Source organism: the organism of the source record quoted next, unplaced genomic scaffold (genome assembly GCF_019419815.1).
Source record: "Pyrus x bretschneideri cultivar Hongxiangsu unplaced genomic scaffold, Pyrus_bretschneideri_v1 Contig1, whole genome shotgun sequence".
NCBI classification, from domain to species: domain Eukaryota; kingdom Viridiplantae; phylum Streptophyta; class Magnoliopsida; order Rosales; family Rosaceae; genus Pyrus; species Pyrus x bretschneideri.
In genome coordinates, this window is record NW_025999390.1 from 12,911,708 (window position 1) to 12,933,918 (window position 22,211).

At 39.2% G+C, this 22,211-nt stretch overlaps 1 protein-coding gene and 1 non-coding gene across 2 annotated transcripts; one reads left to right on the plus strand and one right to left on the minus strand.

Moving 5' to 3' along the window:
• Nucleotides 1-10,280: 10,280 nt before the first annotated feature.
• On the plus strand, nucleotides 10,281-10,353 carry TRNAF-GAA. The gene has a single exon. It is a non-coding gene; the product is annotated as a tRNA-Phe (tRNA).
• Nucleotides 10,354-16,446: 6,093 nt separating this feature from the next.
• LOC103943994 (WD-40 repeat-containing protein MSI4) lies at nucleotides 16,447-21,799 on the minus strand. Its single transcript, XM_009354379.3, is given in 16 exon segments — nucleotides 16,447-16,875; nucleotides 17,274-17,373; nucleotides 17,996-18,027; nucleotides 18,029-18,070; nucleotides 18,266-18,340; nucleotides 18,458-18,569; nucleotides 18,708-18,781; nucleotides 19,198-19,279; nucleotides 19,452-19,665; nucleotides 19,971-20,046; nucleotides 20,235-20,309; nucleotides 20,422-20,487; nucleotides 20,771-20,833; nucleotides 20,914-21,000; nucleotides 21,262-21,325; nucleotides 21,566-21,799. Coding segments are annotated over 16 exon segments (1,497 nt in total). The 5' UTR covers nucleotide 21,799; the 3' UTR covers nucleotides 16,447-16,773.
• Between the last annotated feature and the right edge of the window lie 412 nt (nucleotides 21,800-22,211).

Here is a 22,211-nt window from a genome sequence, read left to right on the forward strand (position 1 = left end):
ATTGATAGGAGAATGATGGGAGTGGAATGGGGTACAAAACTGCCCATCTGTTCAAATCATTGTTCAATTGTTGTTGGGGTTTCCTTTTTCGGCTTTTTAGCTAAAATGATTAATAGAATTAGCATAATTTCTTACTTTAATTATTGACAATGAAAATAGAAAGAATTGGTCATTGAGTTTGTTCACCGTAAATCACTTTAGTCATTTTGTAAAAAAAATTGTCAATATCTTCGTTAACTAGATGTTGGTTTGACAAAAATATCCTTAAAAAGATGATTATGTGGTCGTTTACGTAATAATCTAATGAGAATATTAATATATTTTTCACGAAATTACCAAAATGATTAATGGAGGGCAAACTCAGAGACTACTTCTACCGATGTTCATTATTAGGGACCAAACTAAAAAATTATGTTAATCTCAGGGACCATTTTAACTAAAAGACGTTCACCTTTTTTATCTGAATTTTTTCATTGCCAAAGTCGAACACATAGGAGTACTATTTCATTGACTATGTCATATACTAAAGGAGTAGGATTCTCTCCCATCTTTTTTTCCTTCCCCTTTCCTCCCCTCCTATTTGAATGGTTACAGTTAAGTCCATATCAACATCTTATATTAATTTTTTATAGAAAAGAAAGACAAAACAGAGAATGTGAGAGGAGGGGATGGAAAAAGAAGGAGAAAGAATCATAATCTTGTACTAAAATACTTGGAATGGTACTATTTCAACCCAATTTCTTAATGTTTCTTACATAGATTCGTCTATGATTGGTGATTTGAAAATATATCTTAATCGTATAAATTTGCGTTGCAGAAACATAAAGATAGTTTGGTAAAAGAAGAATTTAGGACTAGCGTTCTTAAGTCGCAAATTGTCCCCTTGTGTTAGAGGTGGCTTGTACTTTCTATTTAGATATTGTTTCTCCCTATGTTGGCATATGGTTTAAAGGCGGTAGGGGTTTTTGTGGTTTGGTCAACAATGCTCACAGGGCATGAAGTGGCCTAACTTCATAGTGCCTAGATACCTCCAATCTCCTTTCTCCCATTTTTTTAGATCTTAATACTTTTTCTCTTGATAGTTTACTCAACCACTCGTACTTATATCATACTTGTAGGTAAACAAACTCTCCTAATCAAATCTACTTTAGCTTTTAAATGATGGGGAAGATCAAAAGAAAATAAAATAATCCAACAAGTTTTCTCGTTCAAGAAATTTCTTCTAAAAAAATAGTCTTTAAAGTTTTTGGGTGACGATCTTCAAACGCTTTTGTGTCGTCACTAAAGAGATCGTTCATGTCATTAGCGACTGTTTCTGAATAATTATTTCATCACTAAAAGTTTATTTTATTTGGATGAAAAACTTGGAAGAGAAAATGAGGGCAACTGATAGGGTTACCTAGCTGTGAGGTTTTAAAAAATAAAGTTATTTTATGTTTATTTTACTATATTGTCCATAATTTCTGTTTGGTTATTTTTCTTTTGTTTTGTTGACAAGGTTAATTTGGTCTTTTCACTTTCTTTTGGTTGACAAAGAAGATTTTGTTAATAGGTAATTCAGATATTGGTTATGGAACAAGGCTCCCTCTTCGATTATATTGGTCGTGTCTTCCATTGGAATTTTTTTGTAAAAAATTGAAAATAAATTTGTGTTCAATGTTTATACTTTATAGTTAGGTCAACTGGTTAAAGTATTGTGTCTGCTCTTTGCACCTAAAGTCAAATTCACTTCTTAAAAAAAAAAAAAAAAAAAAAAAGTAGTTTATAATATCGTCTTCTCAGACAAATATGTTAGTGTTCCGATCGAATGGACTAAGCCTTATATTTCCAAGGCTACGTGCAGCTGAGGCCCAACGAATGGGTTATTGAGGCCCAAATTAAACTTCATCCGCATTAAGATCATAGTGGGCCAAATTATATCTAATGGATTTAGAGGGACATTGTAGCCAACCCATTTGAGCAAAACTTTGAGATTTGCTATTACCAAATTGTGAGTTGCGAACCAATTTTGTTGCAGGATATGCTTACAAGTAATACCCTAAGCCCTAACCCGTAAACCTTCGTGCACATATTTTAAAATTTCGGTGCAACTCACGGAATGTTACTAATTCTTGTATAATGTAATTAATAACATACCATCCGTCAAGACTCCCAAATAATTTTCATAATTAGTTTATTCGTTCAAACATATTATAACACGTAACGATAAAATAAAAAAAATTCTTTATTTCCCTAATATCACAGAATTTAGTTTTATTGTTGCTCCAAGATTTATTTGTCACATGTTTGGCAGATTGCACGATATACACAAGGACCGAATCAACAAATTGAAAATTTGGTCGAACAAATTAATATATATCCAAATCCATTTTTTGAGTGGGACCCACCGTACCGAGAGTCTTCCAGGTGGATGCTGACTCACTGCATTTGGGAAATTTCAAAATTTGTGATTCTTTCTCATCCTTTTTCTGGTCAATCAATGCAGTCAACGCAGTGCTGAATCGCAGATAAATCTCCAAATATAAATATAAATAAATTGGTTGATTAGTAAAACAAAACCAACTTCGAAGAAATTAACAAAAGGCCGGTATTTCTGATTAAATTCTGTAATTTTCGTTTTTGCCAGTTAGCCCCTCTCTAACCGCATGCACACACGCAGTACCCAAAACGAACAACCTTCACCATTTTCTCTGTGTTCCTAAATTTTGCTAATTAGTCCCTATGCTATTCACATTTTTCATCTCCAACACCTTACTCTGCAAAATCCCACCGAACCATCTGGCATGGCCGCCATTACCATAAAACTCCATTTCTTCCTATACCCACTAAATTACTCAACGCACCCCTCAGATTCAGAGTTCAAAATTCAAAGTAGGTCTCCGTCTTCCCCGATAAACCTCGCCAGCGCAGCATCGTCCCAATCCATCTCCACCCCCACCTCAGCCCAACCACTACGCGCCAACTCTTTTGTTTCACTACACGCGCCGCCGAACCCACTCGCCTCTTCCTCCTCCGCCATTACCAACTTCAAAGATTCCAAGCCGATAACCTCCTTTGCAAGCCCGTACAAACCGCTGACCTCCTCCACCTCTTCCATCAACCACTTCTCCGACTCCAACCCCAGGACCTCCTTCGCAATGCCGTACAGCCCGCCGCACAGGTCGACGCTCGCCATGACAGTCGACACCGAGTCCGAGAACGCCGGTCCACAGCTCTCCTCGTTGAGGTTGATGGTGACGTACGACGAGGGCAGCGCTTGGAACACCCACGACGAGGAGTACGGGTTCTCGACGAAAGTCACCGCCGCGGCACCTGCAGTGGGGACGATCGGCCAGTCTTTGTTCACGAGCTTCACGAGCTCCTCAAGCGCCCCGCCGTTTTCCTTGGATATCATAGTCTTAACGTCGTCGTTTTCCACTTTCTCAACCGCCAGATCTCGATGCCTCTTCGCGGCGCTCCCCTCGTCTTCCGCCGCTTCGCTTCCAGGTCTCTTGCGCGCGTCCTCCATGAGAGAGAGAGAGAGAGAGAGAGAGAGAGAGAGAGAAGAGAGAGCAGTGAGGACTGTGGAGTGAGTGGGCGCGCTCGGTGTGGTGTGTACTGTCGTATATATCGGGTGGCCCACACCGCAAGCGGAGGAATAAGGATTTATGGTCTCATATTTGTGGGTCCCCATCTTGGGATGATCTTAGCCGTTGATTCTCACTCGCATGGAGGATCCAACGGCTGGGGTTATGTTCAAGATTTTGTGCTACGTTTGGAAGGCGCGCTGACGTGGCGTAGTGGGAGGAAGTAAAAGGCGCGATTTTTATTGTGTATTAATTAGCGGCAGAGTGGGAGGAAGGAGGCTTGGAGAGAAAGAAAGACGATTTTTAGCACCTTCGTTTTAATGAGGAAATTACTGTTTTGGACATGGAATTTATTTGCTATTTATCCAACAAATTTTTTTATTTCTAGATACTCTTCTCATCCCAAAGCTGCTTTATTTAGCTTATTGGTTAAGCAAAAGCACTGAGTAAGAAAGTGTACGGAAACATCTACAACTTGTACATAAAGTGTGAAAAAAATTAAAATTACTTTGACATTCTCGATATTTTCGTGAGTTTGTTAATGTGCTTCTCTTCATAGCACTTGAGTCTATTGGATCCCCTCTCAACCTGTTGGTGTTGATCCCTCAGTGCTCTCAGGTTATCAAAGAAGTTGAGAAATGACTCGTACTGGACCTTCGACAGTTGCTGAGCTTGATACAACTTGGTCAAGGCCTTCTTAACATCTTGGAGTCCTTTGAGACTAAAGAAGGGATTGAAAAATATCATTGCATCCATTCTTTGAAGATCCGGCGTTGATCTTGAAGATGTTAAGGCTTGAAGAGGCACCTTGGAGACCTCAGCTTAGTTTGGATTTGCCCGAACTCTCTAACAAGTTCGAGCAAGGAAGCCGTGGATGGAATGGATGCAAGGGGTAGAGGCATCACTCCAGCACCCCCAGAGGTAGCAGCGGTGGAGGTAGCTTTAGAAGAGATAGAAGGAAGAGGCCCAAAAGTCAAGGAAGTAGCTGCAACGGTATTCTTTGACCGAGGAATGGGAATCACTATGACCCCAAAAGCTTTGGGAGTCTCGGGGAAAACTGCTTTGCAAGTTGCGAACCAAGGAAACTTGCCCAAACCTTCGCTAGAAGCCTGTTTTAAAACCAAGAAAAAGTGAGTTAGGAGGATGGTCTGCAATTGGAATTAAAGAAAAACCAAAAAAGAAAAGGTATACCTGAGTCGAGCTTGGAGCTTTAGAAAGAGGTGAAGGTGGTGTTGTTGCCCTTGATGGTTGAGGAGGGTCAACCTTGCTTGTTAAAGGGGGATGAGAGTCACCCGAGCCCTCACCAGAGACCTATTACACCAAAAGAAAAGACAAGTGTTAGCAAGTCAATTTGTATAAGGGAATGACAAGGGTAAAAACATTTATATACCTGTGAGGACCCTGGGACTTTGGAAGGAGACTCTGTCACTGCAACCACTCTGGAAGGAGCATGTGGGCTGGCCCGAGAAGAAGTTTGGGAAGCCCTTGGGCCAGTTGCCTCTGAAACCGGGGATCTCAGGGACTATGAGCTCCCCAAAGGTAGTTGATGGCTGGCAAGTGGCTTCATGCACTGAGGAAGACTAGCACAAGCAATACACATGTTATGTGTTAGTGAGGAAACTTGAAAAAAAGATAAAAGGAAGAGATTGAGAAGAAGAGTATTACTGGAGCACTGTCATCTTCTACACAGTGAAACATGTCCCCAGTCTTTGGATTAAATTGGGAGGTGAGAGTCACCACCATTGCTGGAGAAGGAGTTGAAGGAGTAGGAGTTGAGCTCTGCCCGACTTAAGAAGCTGGTGCCTCAACCTTTGCCTAAGAAAAGAATAAAAGAGCTTGTTACCATTTGGAAGATCACAAACTTAACCAGAAGTGAAATAAAGTATACCTTTAAAGGCTTGGCCCGAGAAGAGAAAGTTGTGCTGCATGGGCTGAAGGAGAAAAAGGCTCGGGCTGGGTGCTCTCTTCACCTCTAGTGTCCTATTTTTCAAGAATGACTAAGGGTTTAGAGAATGGGAATTATACCTTCAACTCTTCGAGAATGATATCAAGGACTGTCTTATCCTCTAGTTGGACTTCAGCTCTCGACCGCACCTCTTTAGGAGTGGGGATAGGTCTCTTGGTTACTGGAAGCCCTAGTTACAAGAAAGACTGAGGCGTTAGTTCTTCTTGCCTGTTTCAACTAGAAGGGCATGAGAGGATTTGGAAGCCTTAGAGGTTTGAGCTCTACTTCTCTTTTTGGTTTGGGTTGCCCGCGGACCAAAAAAAGCAAGATGAGTCTGAGGCCACTCCTCGAGCTCGAATTTAGAGGATTTTACCACTGTCGCGCTTGTTCGCCGAGGTGCCCGAGTCTCCACTTCAGGCTCAGCCTCGGCCTTTGAGTCACCAAAAAGCTCAAAGATGTCTCAAGTGTCTCCGACAGCGTGGCTGGACCCAACCTCCTGTCTTGCAACCTCAGCCACAACCTTTTAAAGGATGATTGCATTTGCAGCTTCTTCATCTAGCCAGACATCCATTTCCTCAGTGTTGCCTTGGGCTGCAAAGACCAAAATGAAAGATGATTAGTTATTGACTACAAAAAGCATCATCACAGAGAAGTAAGAAAGAATGAGAGGGCAATGAGATATACCTATTAGAAGAAACTGGTTCTTTTAGTGGATCACCTCATTCTAGTTTTCAAGCTCAATATCTTTTGAGTAGAATTTGAAGAAGAGTTACCCGAAGAGGCAATCATGGGCCTTCCTGATGTCCATTTCATACTTCTTCAACCACTTGCTCATCACTTCAAGACTGCGCTAAGCCGCCAGAAAAGTCACATCAGTAGGAGAACAAAGGCGATAGGAGGTTCCACAATGCATCAAGTTAAAAAATGGCACTGGGATAACTTGCCTAAAACCTAGCTGCCTACCATAGAAGTTTGGGTGGTAAATCTCCAACCCGTGTTCATAGCCCGTTCACTCACTCTGCACTCCTCTGCTTAGTCTCGTTGCTGGATACAGATCACGAACTTCTCCTTGCAGATTTGGCTAGCATTCTCCTCAAATGCATTTGCAAGATCTAGTCCAAGAACTAGATATATCTTCTCAGCACGGAGGTGCCCCACTCCAAGTCTGCCCGAGTCTGGCAAACTCTGAAGAAATACAAGCAGGCGAGAATGAAGTGGTTAGTAGGAGATGCATAGGACAAAATGCAAGTAGGAGCCACTCATTCTGGGAACTCCAGGTTGGGTGCCCAAAATTCGGGGAAGTATCACTGGAGCCACAATTGAACCATCTAGGTTGGCTTATTGAGATTGGTTTCGAAGGGTTCATCTCGGGTCATCTCGTACAGCAGGTGGTAGAGGTGGGCGAGGAAGAAAGGCCCCGTGGCTATGTTATCAAATGAATGCAGTGCCTCCACCAAGGGAATCCTCGCCAATTTCACTCCCTTGGAATACATGTTTGTTAAGCTAGTACATGAGGAAGTACATATGCTTTTGATCCTTATTTGCAGTGGTGGAAGGCGAGCTGAAGGTACTTTTGGCAAAAGGGATAAAGCCTATGAATGATGTCTCATAGCTTTCGAAGGTCGAGGGAGTGTACTCCAGCAGAATGAGGGAATCAGAAGCACCAAAGCCTTTAGCAGTCGGGCAAGTAAGAGATGATCAATCGTGGGTCACGTCCAACGCATTTGCCCGAAAACTTAGGCCATGTCGAGGATTGTTGGAGACATGAGACCCATTCGAAAGTCGAATGTGTTGGTCCCAGTGTTTCAGAAAAGAAGAGCTGTGGTCAGGAGCTCGGCCTTGGCAATCACCATGACCTTGGAGAGCATAATGAACTCGTAGATGCCATTGCTCATCCACTTCTTCTTCGAAATGGGCTCAAGTTCGTCTACCCACTACAACCAGGCTTCATCCTTTATTAATGGGAAACCTCTTCGATGAGTAAACCACTTGGAGGTCGAGATGCTAGCCTCGGCGAGATATGGGTTAGAGGTGAACCAATTGCTTGTGGGCATGTTGTTTTCCACAGCAATTGAGACCTTGGAAGTCCAAGCAGGCCCCAGGGAATGTACTCCTCCCTCTTCGAAGAAAATTGAGGTGTTCAGGCCAGCCCAATGGCGATGAAAGCCGTTGATTTGACAGCGCATGTTGACGATCCCCTTGCCAAAATCGCATGTAGGACAACAGTTTTGGGTGCCATTGAATGATTTTTTGGAAAAAAAAAGTGGAAGAAAGTTGAAGGCAGAAAACAAGAAAGAACTGTGAAGGCAAGAAAGTTTTGGAAAATTTGGGAATTCTAGAAACTCAGAGAATAAGAATTACTAAGGTATTTGGCCAAAAGGTTTAAGTGGAGGTTATATATAGGCAGTTAGTTAACATTGGAAATCATGGGTTAGTGGTTTATTCGAAAACAGTTGTTTAAATGGTGCAAGTTTCGAGTAAAAGCATGCGACTGATGTTTAATCATTATTAATGTCTTGGTTTGAAGACTTAACAATGATTAAAAGGTGCACTGTTTAGGTTGATATTTAATACTGGGCTTTGCATAAGGGAAAACCCAAAGGCGCCAAAACAAGTTAAACTTGCCTGAGGCCCAACGATGAAGCCTGAAACAAATTGAAGCTTTATCAGCTAAGGCATAGGCCACGTGCATATGATTGAAGTGATAAGTGACAGAGGCTAGTTCACTGCCAACCAAAAAGCAGTTTCTAACGGCACAAAGGTGTAAATACAAGATGACTCATTGCCCCTGAGAGCCCTCGACCAAAAACAAAGCCCAGACAATTGGGTCAAATTGCCTATAAAAGCCAAGAAAAGCACAAGAGACAAGGATACTCAAATAATCAAACAAACTACATACGAACTCTACTCTCAAGCCAGATTTGCACCTGGAAACTTGAAACTCACCCAGATTCAATCCCTTTAGCAATAGTTCCTTTAGAAAAGCTATCTTTTGTCTAGTGTAAAAGCTCTACTACCTTTCATAGTGTTGTAGTATCGATTCCCTCGTGTAAAACCCGTTTACCATACATCCCTTTTAGCTTACAACTTCTGTAAACTCAAAGAGAAGTGGCTGTAAGAAGTTCAACCTTGCCCAACAAGGTGAAATCTTGCTGGAGTCTTTTTGTTCGTCCTTTAAATTAGTAGATCTATCGCTTAAATGTACTTTTCAGCATATATTCAAGTTATTTCCAATTGTTTTCTACCTAAGAGTCCCGTTTGCATTCGAATTTGGGTAACTTAATAAATCAGTTGTCATTAAGAACAAATTGAGATTAAGGAAATGGTTTAAAGGGCTCTGGACTCCCTCCTTTTTGGACATACAAGATTATGAACTAAAAGTTATTGTTTAGAAGACAAGAAAAAGAAATTAATACATACTTAACTCATCTGTGACAATCTTTTGATAACAAGAAGTTTAAGTAACTTGGGGCCCAAGTAATTGACTTAAAACACATTTGTTCTATATCTGTTATACCGAGATAGCAGTGGCACGCCAAGGTCCCTATTGGTTTTGATTGTGAGCCTCAAGGCCTACATCTAAGGCCCCACAAAGGCATTTTTCAAAACTAACTTTAAATTCTTCTTGCAGTTCACCAGGCAGCGAGAACTTAACCAACAAATAACACTAAGTGCCATTTACAGCCAGGAAGCTGTGTGAAGGGACAATTCCATCTTTGCCTCGAACAGTTGTACCTGGATCTTGTTCATGTAGGACTTTCATAACAATATGCGTCTGCGTTTCGTTTTTCATCTCATGTTTGGTTAGTGTGTATTGATTACTTCATTCTGGTTGGTTGTATTTTGCATGATACAAAATTCAATGGATTACAGTGTGCTTCATATCGTATTGCTAGCTTTTTGGTTTTTACTCACCTGGTGTTTTGCTTCTGATACTCGCTCATGTACCATCTTAGTGCATTGTGCGAACGAAAATAAGTCATTGAGTTCCTAATGACCTGGTTCTTCTCTTTCCTGCTCTTCAGCTCGTTACATTTTTCGAAGGTGTTAACTTTAGAGCGATTATCATCAAATAACAATTTGATCTTAGCAATACTGCATGAAATTCATCCTGTATAATTGCGGAATAACCTCACTTGACCCTCTTTTTATGTGGCTCTGACAAATATTTTGTATTTTAATCCTGATTTAAATCAAATTTATGTTCCCCCTTTGATTTTGTTTCTCCTGTTTCCATATTAGTTACATGCTATAATTCTTTTTTAAATATAGTTTACAACTTTTTGTGGAGTGAATTGGAATCTGGTTACTATGGTTGTGTGAATTTGCCGGTTTTAGAAGACCTTAAATTCTCTAGGAGCTTTTAGCAGAGGCTTATTGCACCGTCAGTAAAAAAGAAGGTTCGCGACACTTGCCAATCATTAGCGACGAAGAGTTTGCTATGTGCAGGTTTACAAAATGCACACCAAAAGTGGTCAATAAAAGTCTAAAACCACCACAAAGTTTGTCTGTCCCCAATAATTTATTCTTACTAACCACGCCCTATAGGAATCATCGAATCAATATCAATAAGTCTTGTTTGAAGAGGCTCGTATACGGAACGTCTCAAAATAATACCAAGAGCGGGAGACTCAATTAATTGAGATTCAAAACATGAAAAGAAATTCTATTAGATCCTGTATAATACTTTGTAATACTTTTTCGTTTTTCTAATTGACATAGACCCAAGTCCTATATTAAAATAAAATGAGGATGATGCGTCGTGAATGGTCGGGATAGCTCAGCTGGTAGAGCAGAGGACTGAAAATCCTCGTGTCACCAGTTCAAATCTGGTTCCTGGCACATGAGTAATTTGTATGAGTATATATTCTAAAAATGAATTGATATGAGTCGACATACATATTCATTAATAGTATAAATCATGATACATATTTATCCATCTAAATGTCGGAGATATACTCCTTATATATATCATATGTATATAAAGTATACAAAAGAATTCCATTTTGTTTCCTCTTGTTTTTTTTATTTATCCATATCGTGTCTCCTCTTGTTCAGACAATACTATGTTATTTCCGATGCTTGTATTAGTTTTATTTACGTTGTTCGTTGGAGTCATAGGAATTCCTTTCTTCAATCAGGAAGGAATAGATTTGGATATATTATCCAAATTGTTAAGTTCATCCATAAATCTTTTACATCAAAATAAAAAAAATTCGGTGGATTGGTATGAATTTATCACAAATGCAATTTTTTCAGTTAGTATAGCTTCTTTCGGAATCCTTATATCGTCTTTTTTATATAAGCCTGTTTATTCATCTTTACAAAATTTGAATTTATTTATATATTATAGCGGAGTGTTCTCCCTATATGGAGTAACTTGAAATCTTTGTTATCATCCACAATAAGCTTTGCACCAATACAATCTAAGAACAGAGTAGATATTCTGGAGTCAAGAAGCCACAAAAGCAATTAAATTTTGGGAAGGATTTATAATTATTTGAGCGATAGTTTGATTAATTTAATCTAAACTGTTGACACACCCCAACTCAAAATGTCCGCTAGGACTTCGAATCGAGCTGTGCTGGCTGACACTTGGGATTGTAAGATCCCACATCGCCCAGAGGTGAGGATCCTGTAAGCCTTATATGTATATTCTTATCTCTACCTAGCACGAGGCCTTTTGGGAGCTCAATAGCTTCGAATTCCATCAGAACTCCGAAATTAAGCGAGTTCAGGCGAGAGCAATCCTAAGATGGGTGACCTACTGGGAAGTTCTCGTGTGAGTTCCCAGAAACAAAACCGGGAGGGCATGGTCGGGGCCCAAAGCGGACAATATCGTGCTATGGTGGAGTCGAGCCCGGGATGTAGTGGGGGCCTGGGCCAAGATGTGATAATTTGGTATCATAACCAATCCCTGGCCAGAAGTTTGCGGACGAGGACGTCAGACCCTTAAGGGGGGTGGATTGTAAGATCCCACATCGCCCAGAAGTGAGAATCCTGTAAGCCTTATATATATATTCTCATCTCTACCTAGCACAAGGCCTTTTGGGAGCTCACTGGCTTTGGATTCCATCGGAACTTCGAAGTTAAGCGAGTTCGGGTGAGAGCAATCCTACCTAGCACGAGGCCTTTTGGGAGCTCACTGGCTGTGGATTCCATCGTAACTCCGAAGTTAAGTGAGTTCGGGCGAGAGCAATTCTAGGATGGGTGACCCATTGGGAAGTTCTCAGTGTGAGTTCTTAGAAACAAAACCGTGAGAGCGTGGTCGGAGCTCAAAGCGGACAATATCGTGCTACGGTAGAGTCGAGTCCTGGATGTGGTGGGGGCTCAAGCCAGGATGTGACAATTGTAATAAGCAAGATAGACATACTTCGAACCTCTAATTAACTTGGTTACGCCTGTTTTTCATGTCGAAAATTTCCACAAGACATAACAATTTAATTAATTATTAACCTTTTGAGTCAAACTGGCCCAAGTTACTTGTATCTGCTTTGGTTCTAGTACCTTCAAGCATGGGGCTTCTCCTTTGATGCATTCTTGGGAATGATTTTTGAAATATTTTTTAAAGCACAATTTATAAGATTAAATATTAAATCATTTTTAAGTCACAATTCAGAAGACATAATTAGAAACAATTCAGAAGATTAAATTTAAAACGTCAAGCATTCCAAGATTTAATATTAAGGAATTTTAACGAAAAACTTCTGGTACTGTTTATTTTAACAAAAAATCACATTTTTACACTAAAAAGTCAATCTTAGTACTATTCACTGTATCCTGTATTTTGTCCTTATCGTTAAAATTCAAAGTTTTCAAGCCATTTTCATTAGTTTTCCTTAAATATTAACTACTTTTTAGTCAAAATGGTTTCTGAGATTTGCATAACACATCACTTTAGTCCCTGAGATTGAAAATCAATAAAAATGGTCTCTTAGATTGTCCACCATCCATTATTTTGTTCATTCCGTTAAAAACTTTCTTAAGTGTCCCGAAGCTCTTGGCCGAAAGTTTGGGCAATTTTTAAAGCTTCGTAACTCAATCGTTTCTTAACCAAATTCAACCCATAATATATCAAAATGAAGATAGGAAAGTGTAGAACAAGATTATATCTATTTGGAAGTTGCTGGAGATGGTTGGAAAATAGCCTGAAAGGTGACTGGTCTGCAGGAAAACTAGAAAACTCGCTGGAAACTAAGTAAACTTTAAACGTTCATAACTTCTTCAATACTCAATAAAATCGAGTGATTCAAAAACGAAAATCATATTTCTCAACGAGACAAAGAGAATGGTACCTTTTTCAGTGGTTAGTTAGCTGTGGTTTGGCCGAAAAATGGCTTGAAAGTGGCTGTCTTGGTCACGAGTTAGCCACTTTCGAGCCTTTTTACGACCAAACCACGATGAATTAGCCGTTGAGAAAGGTACCATTCTTTTTTTCACGTTGAGAAGTATGATTTTCGTTTTTGAATCACTTGATTTCATTGCGTGTTGAAGAAGTTATGAATGTTTTAAGTTTACTCAGTTTTCGGCGAGTTTTTCAGTTTTCCCGCGGACCAGTCACGTTTCAGGCTATTTTCCGGCCACTTCCGGCTAAGAGCTCTGGACACTTAACAGAGTTTTTAATGGAATGACGAAAATAATGGATAGTGGACAATCTCATGGACCATTTCTATTGATTTTCAATCTCAGAGACCATTTTGGCTATAAAGCCTAAAAAAAATTTGAAAAGAAGATGAAATCTATACTTCACTCCATATGAAGCAGATTTCAAAACATCAATAAATTTCGCTTATTTTGTCTGTTGCAGAAATTTCGGGACAGAATGTAGATTGTGGTTGACTCGTTTTCTTCTTAGTTTCTTTTTCACATTTTCTTTGAATATCGTTTGCTTTCGTGGAAGAGATTGAGTTTTCAGTCTGTTTTGTGAATTCAATTTGCTAATTTCTAGTGCAGTAGAGGTTTGGAAAGTTTGGCAGATTAACTATTTGATTGGCTTCAAGCTTTCAGCATGGTTATGTTTTCAGTCCTTCTCGGTGACGTATTTGGAGATTGGTTTGAAGTTGTAAGCACGATGTCATTCACCAAGCGCACGTAATCTGTGATTTTATAGTTGAATTATTTTTGGGTTTTCACCTGTACCATCAGAGGTTTCAACATCAAGGTCCGAATCAGACGCAATTGTCCAGTGCACTCATGCGCATAATTTGTTCGACGAAATGTCTAAATGAATTGAGATTCTGCTTTCTTCAATTTTACATTCCGTCTTATTTCAAGATTCCCTTTTTTTTTTTTTTTTTTTTTTGTTTGGTTTGGTACAAATCATGTTATTGAATGTTCTCAAATGCTGAGTTTTTAAACATCACGCTTGCTCTCTTGTTTTGGGTTTGTATCTCTTGATGGGGTTTTCTTTTTAAGTGAGAGCCAAGTTGGAGGAGGATGACTTGTTAAGGCTTAAAGTTACTAAAATTTTGAAATTACGTTTACTTTATTACTTGTCACAAAAAAAGTTTTCTTCTCATGTATCACAGACTTATTTCTATACAGTATTTAATTATTAATTCTCGATTCATACATCTAATGTGATTTCATATAACATTCTCTAACATTTCATTTTAAATTTCCACGTTTTTTAGCAGATTTTCATTATTTCCGTCAAAGGCAATCAATATTGATATATCCATTGATATTTTTACATATTTGTATATTGATATTGTCATCCATACCAATATTTGTAAACACAACCCAAATTCTTACGAAACGTATGTCTTGTAATTTAAATGTTATTGTGAACACGAAAGTTCCTTGAAACAAGAAACAAGAATAACGTGTACAAAATAATATTTTTTAGTTTGATGATTTTGGGGTTACGATCTCTCTCAAATTTGGTCCTCTGATTCTATCTTCGTAGGGTGTAGGTTTGTGGATGAGTTGTTGATCCAAAGGGCCGTCGGGGCTTGATCTAAGGATGAACAGTTGATGAACGGATGAACACTTTCTTCAAGGGCCGTCGGGGCTTGATCTTGAATAATGGTTGTGTGGATTTCTTTAAGGGCTTGATCTTGAAGGTTGATGGATGAGCGGATCTTCAAGGGCCGTTGGGGCTTAATCTTGAAGAACGGTTGGTTTTCTTTAAGGGCCGTCGAGGCTTGATCTTGAATGAACAGTTGGTTTTCTTCAAGGGCTTTTGGGCTTAATCTTGAAGAATAGATGTGTGGATTTGTTTGTTGATCCAAGGGCCGTCGGGGCTTGATCTTGGATGAACGGATCTTCAAGGGGGGTTGGGCTTGTTCTTGAAGAACGGTTGGTTTTCTTTAAGGGCCGTCGAGGCTTGATCTTGAATGAACAGTTGGTTTTCTTCAAGGGCTTTTGGGCTTAATCTTGAAGAATAGATGTGTGGATTTGTTTGTTGATCCAAGGGCCGTCGGGGCTTGATCTTGGATGAACGGATCTTCAAGGGGGGTTGGGCTTGTTCTTGAAGAATGGGTGTATAGGTTTGTTGAGTTCGTTGATCCAAAGGGCCGTTGGGGCTTGATCTTAGGATGAACGGATGATGAATGAATCTTCAAGGGGCCGTCGGGGCTTGATCTTGAATAATGGTTGTGTGGATTTCTTCAAGGGCTTTTGGGCTTGATTTTGAAGGTTGATGGATGAGCGGATCTTCAAGGGCCGTTAAGGCTTAATCTTGAAGAACGATTGGATGTGTGGATTTGTCGAGGTTGTTGATCCAAAGGGCCGTTGGGGCTTGAGCTTAGGATGAACGGATGAACACTTTCTTCAAGGGCCGTCGGGGCTTGATCTTGAAAGAGGATTTAACGAAGAACGAAGAGAGCTTTCTTGATCCTTCGGAATTCTTGGGAATTTGGATGGTTGGAAGCTTTGGAGTTTCAAAGCTTCAAGGATTTGGGGAATTCCTCTTCTAATTTTGGAGTAGAGAAATGTATTTGTGAATTCCTTGATGGAGAAGCCTATTTATAGGCTTTGAGAATGAATCACCACCACAAAATATTTTTTTCTTTCCAAGCACCATTGCCTAATTTTCCCACTTAATGCAATATTGAAATTGAAGTGGTGTAACTTATGGCCTAATTTCCCACTTAATACCATTTTAAACTTGAAGTGGTGTAACTTGTGGCCTAATTTCCCACTTAACACCATTTTAAACTTGAAATGTGTATGCTTTGTCATTGCCCAAATGAGAAAACCTTGCTTTGATCCGTAATGGATTGAAGTTTGCTTGCCTTGTCATTGCCCAACATGAGAAGAAAAACTTGTTTTGATCCTCAATGGATTGAAATGTACTTGCCTTGTCATTGCCCAAAATGAGAAGAAAAACTTGTTTAATCCTTCAAGGGTATTTCTTCCTATTTTGTTGAGTCACACGCCATGTGTACAATTTGTTATGTCATGCTTGAGACTTTACTGATTGGGAACATTGTTTTTTTTTTTTTTTTTTTTACTGAAATTTCACTGTCTACAGTTATGTCATCAGACAATCGAGTCTTTAATAAGATGTAATTTTGCTTGGATTTTTGTCTTCGACTCCAATTTGGCAACGTACGCGCCAGGTAATTGTTGCATGTCGTATTGCCAGCTCCTTCGATTTAATCCCGTGAATCGTTACTAGACGAGGAAGGAAAGACGTGAGTCAGTTGCGGGAACAACATTTGAAGCTCTTTTGGGGCGACAATGCTAGCAATAACTGTTTGAGGCTATTTACACTTGTGATTAGTTGATTTCGATACATGGTGCCATTGGCTAGGGCAGCTCCCAAAACAACTCGGTTGATTGAGTTTAAATCATCGATTTAACACTACATAATTGCAAGTGAGAGATCTTAAATTCAATTCTCGTAAAAAACGAATTTAAACCACATTATTACCAGCCCATCAAAACTTGTACGCATGAGGAGTTTTGGCCCATCTTAAGCCTGCTGAATAATCAAATCATTCAAATCATTCCTTGATAAACACACCAAAACAATTAACCCAAGCCAAAAATCTCGGTTCAATTGAAAATTTCTAGTCCCAAGTGCTACTCCGACTCGCAACGCCATACGTAACAAAACCTTGGTTTAGGCATGAATGAATTTTCTCCTCGCATCCGCATAGGCCACAATATCCAATAAGCAAATATCTATAGTTTAACAGCCGAGACCTAGATAAACATGCTACCTCTCTAACATAACAGCTTCGGTTGTTCGTTCAGTAAGTTTACTACGGAACCTTTTCTCCGGAACCTAAAAGCGTATTGACACGCAACTCCTCAAGGCTTTGAAGCACAGGAAACAACATGGGACTTGAACTTCTCAAGCTCTGCCAGAACCTCCTCTTCGGGCCTGTAGATCAGATCACTCATTCTCCATATCTGCACACAGTTATTCGATTCAGAAATCAGTTTCCGTTATCAAATCGAGGCTACCTTCTTTTACAATATAAAACGGTTTCAGAAGAACGTTAACATGTGAGATGAGGGAGGGAGGGCATAAGGGTAAAACACATCATCGGTACACCAGGGTTTCAAGCTCAACTTTTTAAAGGAAATTAGCCTCCTAAATAATTTTCTCCATCACCACAATGCGGCTTGACAGCACAATTATTCATAATGTGAAAACTCTCCACGATATTAAAATAACCACATTCTTCCCTTATCGTATGTAATGCATAATATTCATCTCTTATGGTTTCTCATTTGAAAAAATGAAACAATTTCAACGAGGAAAAAAATAATCGAAATAAAAAACAAACAAACAAACATCCCGATACCTGCAATGTGCCCCCTCCGCCAGTACTATCACAGTCATCAGACACACTGACAACAGTCCACGGATCAGATGCATTCCAATGGAAATCAACAACTTTGTCCCTGTATACAAATATAAAGTAAAGCAAACCATGGGAGAGAAAACTACAAGGAAACTAAAAGAAGAAAAGTGCTCAACAAGTGAATCAAATGATAACAGTCATGGATCATGTTTTGGATGCAGAAACTAAGATCATTCAGGTAATTTTACCAGGTAACTTTAAACATGTTGTACATATACATTCAAAGATCAATCCGAGCCAAACAATAAAAATCTAAAAGACTCTAAAGCAATAAGGTACTTTGATAGATAAAGGCTCTAAACCACGTCCAGTGTAAAACTTCCGACAAATATCTGGTGCAAAGATCAAGCTTGAGAGTCCAGTGAACATTGGTTACATTGATTACAAAAAGCATCATGTTTTTCATCGTGTACAGTATACTGACCACATGGACATAAAGATGAAGCATGTATAGTTGCATGGGCACAATTCTAGACTATGCCATGATGCCCATATAACAGACATCAGGTAAGATAGAAAGCCAAGTGAGATGCCAAAAAATTACGAAAAACCAGAAACTTGAACATCAAGGGTGAAAAGATCCTCTACCAGACATCAAAAGTCTGAAAACGTTTCGTAAAGTATATTTTTAAATAATTTCAGTAAAAGAGATAGCCTCGGACCTGTGCCCAGCATGCTGGAAAAACAGACCAGGGTGGTGAAGTTGGGCCTTTTGGAGTTCGCTCCTTCTTACTGACCTGCAGCGTATTATGTTTTCATAAGTTATCACAACTTCCATCTGATTGAAGTTATGGGAAGAGGAATAGAAAATCCGAAACTCCCAATTATTTGGAAACACTTTCTTCATTATGCCAAAAATAATTAAACAGAACGATTCAAAATTACTAGATTAACATAAACTAAACCACAGTACATTATGAAGGTCACCATACCTTGTCATAATCCCAAATGTTTAAAAGACCATCCTCTGCAGAACTTCCAAAGACAGACGATTTGTCTGGACACCACTGAAAATATAAACATAACTTGGTAAAAACAACAAACACACATGCAGTTCTTGAAACAGATGTACTAAATTTCTAGAAATTGAAAATAGCATCACCAAAAAGGAGTATAATTATTACCTGAACACAAAGAACAGCTGCTGTATGACCCTCAAATTTATATATAGGTGCCCCAACTCCTTCAGAAGTGAGATTCCGGCGATCAAACAAGCGAACAGAATTATCTGCTGACCTGTATAGAAATCATCACCACATAGGTGTATTAACTAGTGTTGTACCTTCTCATCCGTCCAAACAATAAATCATAATTAACAAAACTAGTAGATTAGAAAAGCAGTAAAACGGAGAAAGACGTAGCATTAGCACATACCCTGTTAAAATAAGGTTATCATTAAGGGGATTCCAATCAACACAGTGAACATCAGCATCATGAGCTTTTTCAACCTGCTAATCAGAAACAAGAATATGCACACGTACTATAAGTAAAAGCAAAATTTCGGGTGAAGGGAATAAGGATCTTCCAAAATTAATGAGGGGAGAAATTCAGCTAGGTCAATGTGAATGGATCAAGAGGGACAAGTTGTACATTTTGAAATATAGAGCCACAGGTTAAGGTTAATTATAGCAAACAACATAAACATAACTCAATTTTAGGTTTAAACACCCTCAACATACTCCTATATGCATGTAGTATTGATGATCAAGCAGGACTCTTCAAACAAATAAATGGTTATATCAAAGATAGATGCTGCATGCTGCACAACTCAGCCAAATTCTACATGCATATCAGTTTATTCACCATACTCCATTGCCAAAGCCATATAGAAAACAAAGGAAAGACAAAAGAATGGACGCATGACCTTTACAGCAGGGCTAGAGCCAACACGCGCATCCCATAATATGAGGCAGGAATCGTCGCCAACACTACAGAACTCCTGTGAACTTCAGTAGAGATGTAATATCGTAAGAAATAAAGGCCATTCCATAAGTATAGAAACTGTAACTATTATGGTGTAAGATGAATGAGGGTTCCATGTCTTTAACAGTTCAATCAAATCGATGGTAAGTATATGAAAATTTTAAAAGGCTTGGTGAATAAGAAAGCATAAGTTACCTTGAAGGGCAAAATGCTACATCTTCAACTGTGTCCTCATGCCCATAGTAGATTCCCCGAGGTGCAACAGTAGGGCCATCAGTAGCTTTATCATTACCATCCCCGGACTTTGAGTTTTTAATGATTGATCCTGGAGACTTGGTTGCAGCTGGATCAGTGGTAGAGGCTGCTATATGGTCCTGAATACTCCACAAAACCACTGTTTTGTCCTTCCCTGCAAAAATATTATTTTCAGTAAAGAAACCAAAAGGCCTTCATAACATACGAAATCCAATTTCTTCTAAGCCCACTAACAATAAGAATGGCATTGGTGCTTTGAGTGCTTGAAATCAATCACAAATTAAAAACAAAAATAGGAAGTTGCAAAGTAAAATTACTATGCCACAGTACAAATATAGGAAACTTTAAAACAAAAAGGGTAAACTATAACAAAAAAGAACCTACATGCATTAGGCAAAGTTAAATTATATAACAGCATCACTGATATTCAAAAACAACTAGAAGCAAAAAAATTCCCACCTCCAGAGAGCACGTAGGGCTCTGTTGGACACAATGCAAGAGCAAATTCAGCATTATCTTGATGTCCAGTCAAAATCTGAAAGCGGCAAAATAATCAAACAACTTCTATTTTTTAATTGAACAGAGATAGTAGTAAGCAAAGGTCAAAGACAGATGTCATTTCTGTGACTCCTTATCCCACTAAGTCTTGAAAGGGTCCAACATTGAAAATTTCTCAAGGACAACTGAGAAATTCATGAAAAGAGACGTGGAAAAAACAGTTACCAAATCTGGACGCGAGGTTGTAGCTCCAAGGACAGCATGACGGTTAGGTTGAGCTTCAACATCCCAAATTAGAACCTAAATTTGGCAAAATCTCCAAGTAACTACAACTTCAAAATTAAACAATAGACATAGAAAACAAAGGAAACTTGACTATGTAGTCAAACTTGATAAAATAACAAACACTTACATCAGGACTGTCGGTATGTGTGGCCACTATCTTAGTGTTCTGTGGAAGTTCTCTGATTCTGTTTACCTGTCAAAATATATGAAAAGATTAATAAGAAGCAGCATAAATGTTAACAATATCACCAGCTTATGCAAAAAGACACAATCTAAAGAGTCTACAAGGGAAAGAATAGAAGCTTAAATGTTAACAATGTTTTTCCCTCATTTTGAATATCAAATGATGTAGTCTTTTGTTCATTATTCACACCAGTTTGAAACATTTCCCATTAAATTCAAACCCCAAAAAAGTGTAGTGCATCATCTCATTTTTCATTTTGTATAAACAGACTTAATAGGTGCATCAGTCATACCTCTCCAGGATGTATGATGGTTTTGTACTTCTTCACAAATGGTGAGCGGGCTTCCTCATTGAACTGAAAGATGAAGTATTCAATAATGAGATTAACAGAAAGAGTTAACCTTCATTCTAAAAGTCAAAATCAATCACGCATACCTGAGATATATGCTCTGCAGCGGCAACTCTCGGCTTGACAACCTCACAGTTTGCAATAACCAGAGTATTTGGAACACTGCCATCAGTCTGTCAACAAAACACAAACCAGATAATTTTTTAACAGAACATAAAACCATATTAACGTTTTAAGAAATCTCGTGTTTCAGCACAAGATATCAACTAATACCGTTTCAAGTATGATTTCTAAGTTGTACACCGAATCAAGCTCGCATTTTCTTCTTCAAATTACAAATATTTAAATGCATTTCGTGTGCTGAATTATTTCCGTGTGAGTAGTGATATTCCCAATTAACTGTAGGAAATCAAAATTGAGATGAGCAAACTTGCCTGCTCGGAAAGGTAGAGACGCTGGCGATTCTTGTAAGTAGCTTGCTCGAGCTGAGGTCCCCACCTGCCCAAAATACAAGCAGATTGACAATGCTAATTAAAAACAATGCAGACTTTAAATCTCCAGTGGCCTCAGAAACCCTAAAACCAGAAAAATCAGACACAGATACACCAAAACCGTAAAAACAATGCAAAAACCAGCGAGAAATGAGGCTGGATAAAACCCTAGAAAAACCTAAAACCCCAAAAATGGGGGTATAGTAAAAGTTAGAGAGAGAAAAGTTGAGAGAGAAGGAGAGCGTACCGGCAAGAGAGGGAGGGCCAGACGAGATTGTGGTTGGCGAGCCAGTCGTAGAGGATGGGGACGAGGGACTTCCACTGAGTGTACTTGTCGTCGACGGTGGCGTTCTGCTGCGACTTCTTCAGCTTGGCATGCTGTTGGTGGTCGTCTTTCTTCTCTTCCTTGGGCTTGGGCTTCCGACCCCGAGTCTCCTTCTTCTTCACCGGTCCGGCTTGCTGCTGCGACTGAGCGTCCATGGCTGCTCCGCCGAGTGTTTGGTTGCGAGACTCCGACTTCAAAACCCTTGCTTTTAATTCGACTCCCTCTCCTCGCTCGGTCGCTTTCACTCTCTCACGCTCTCTGTGCCTGCGTCTGTGACTCTGTCTGTTAATTGGGCTACACTACGCTAGTCCACTCCACTAGCGTGGACGATACACACGCATCCCGGGATCTTTTATTGAGGAAATTGATTTTTGAACACTCCGTAACTTTTAATTTTTTTTAACAGTTGAATCCAACAAATGGAATTAAAATATTATTTTATTATATTATAAAATAAATGATTAAATTAATAAAAACTTAATAAAAGGCATTTAATAATTATGAAATCCAGACCGTTCATCATTTCTTTTTAACAAGAGGGGACCGTTCACTTACCTTGATTGAACAA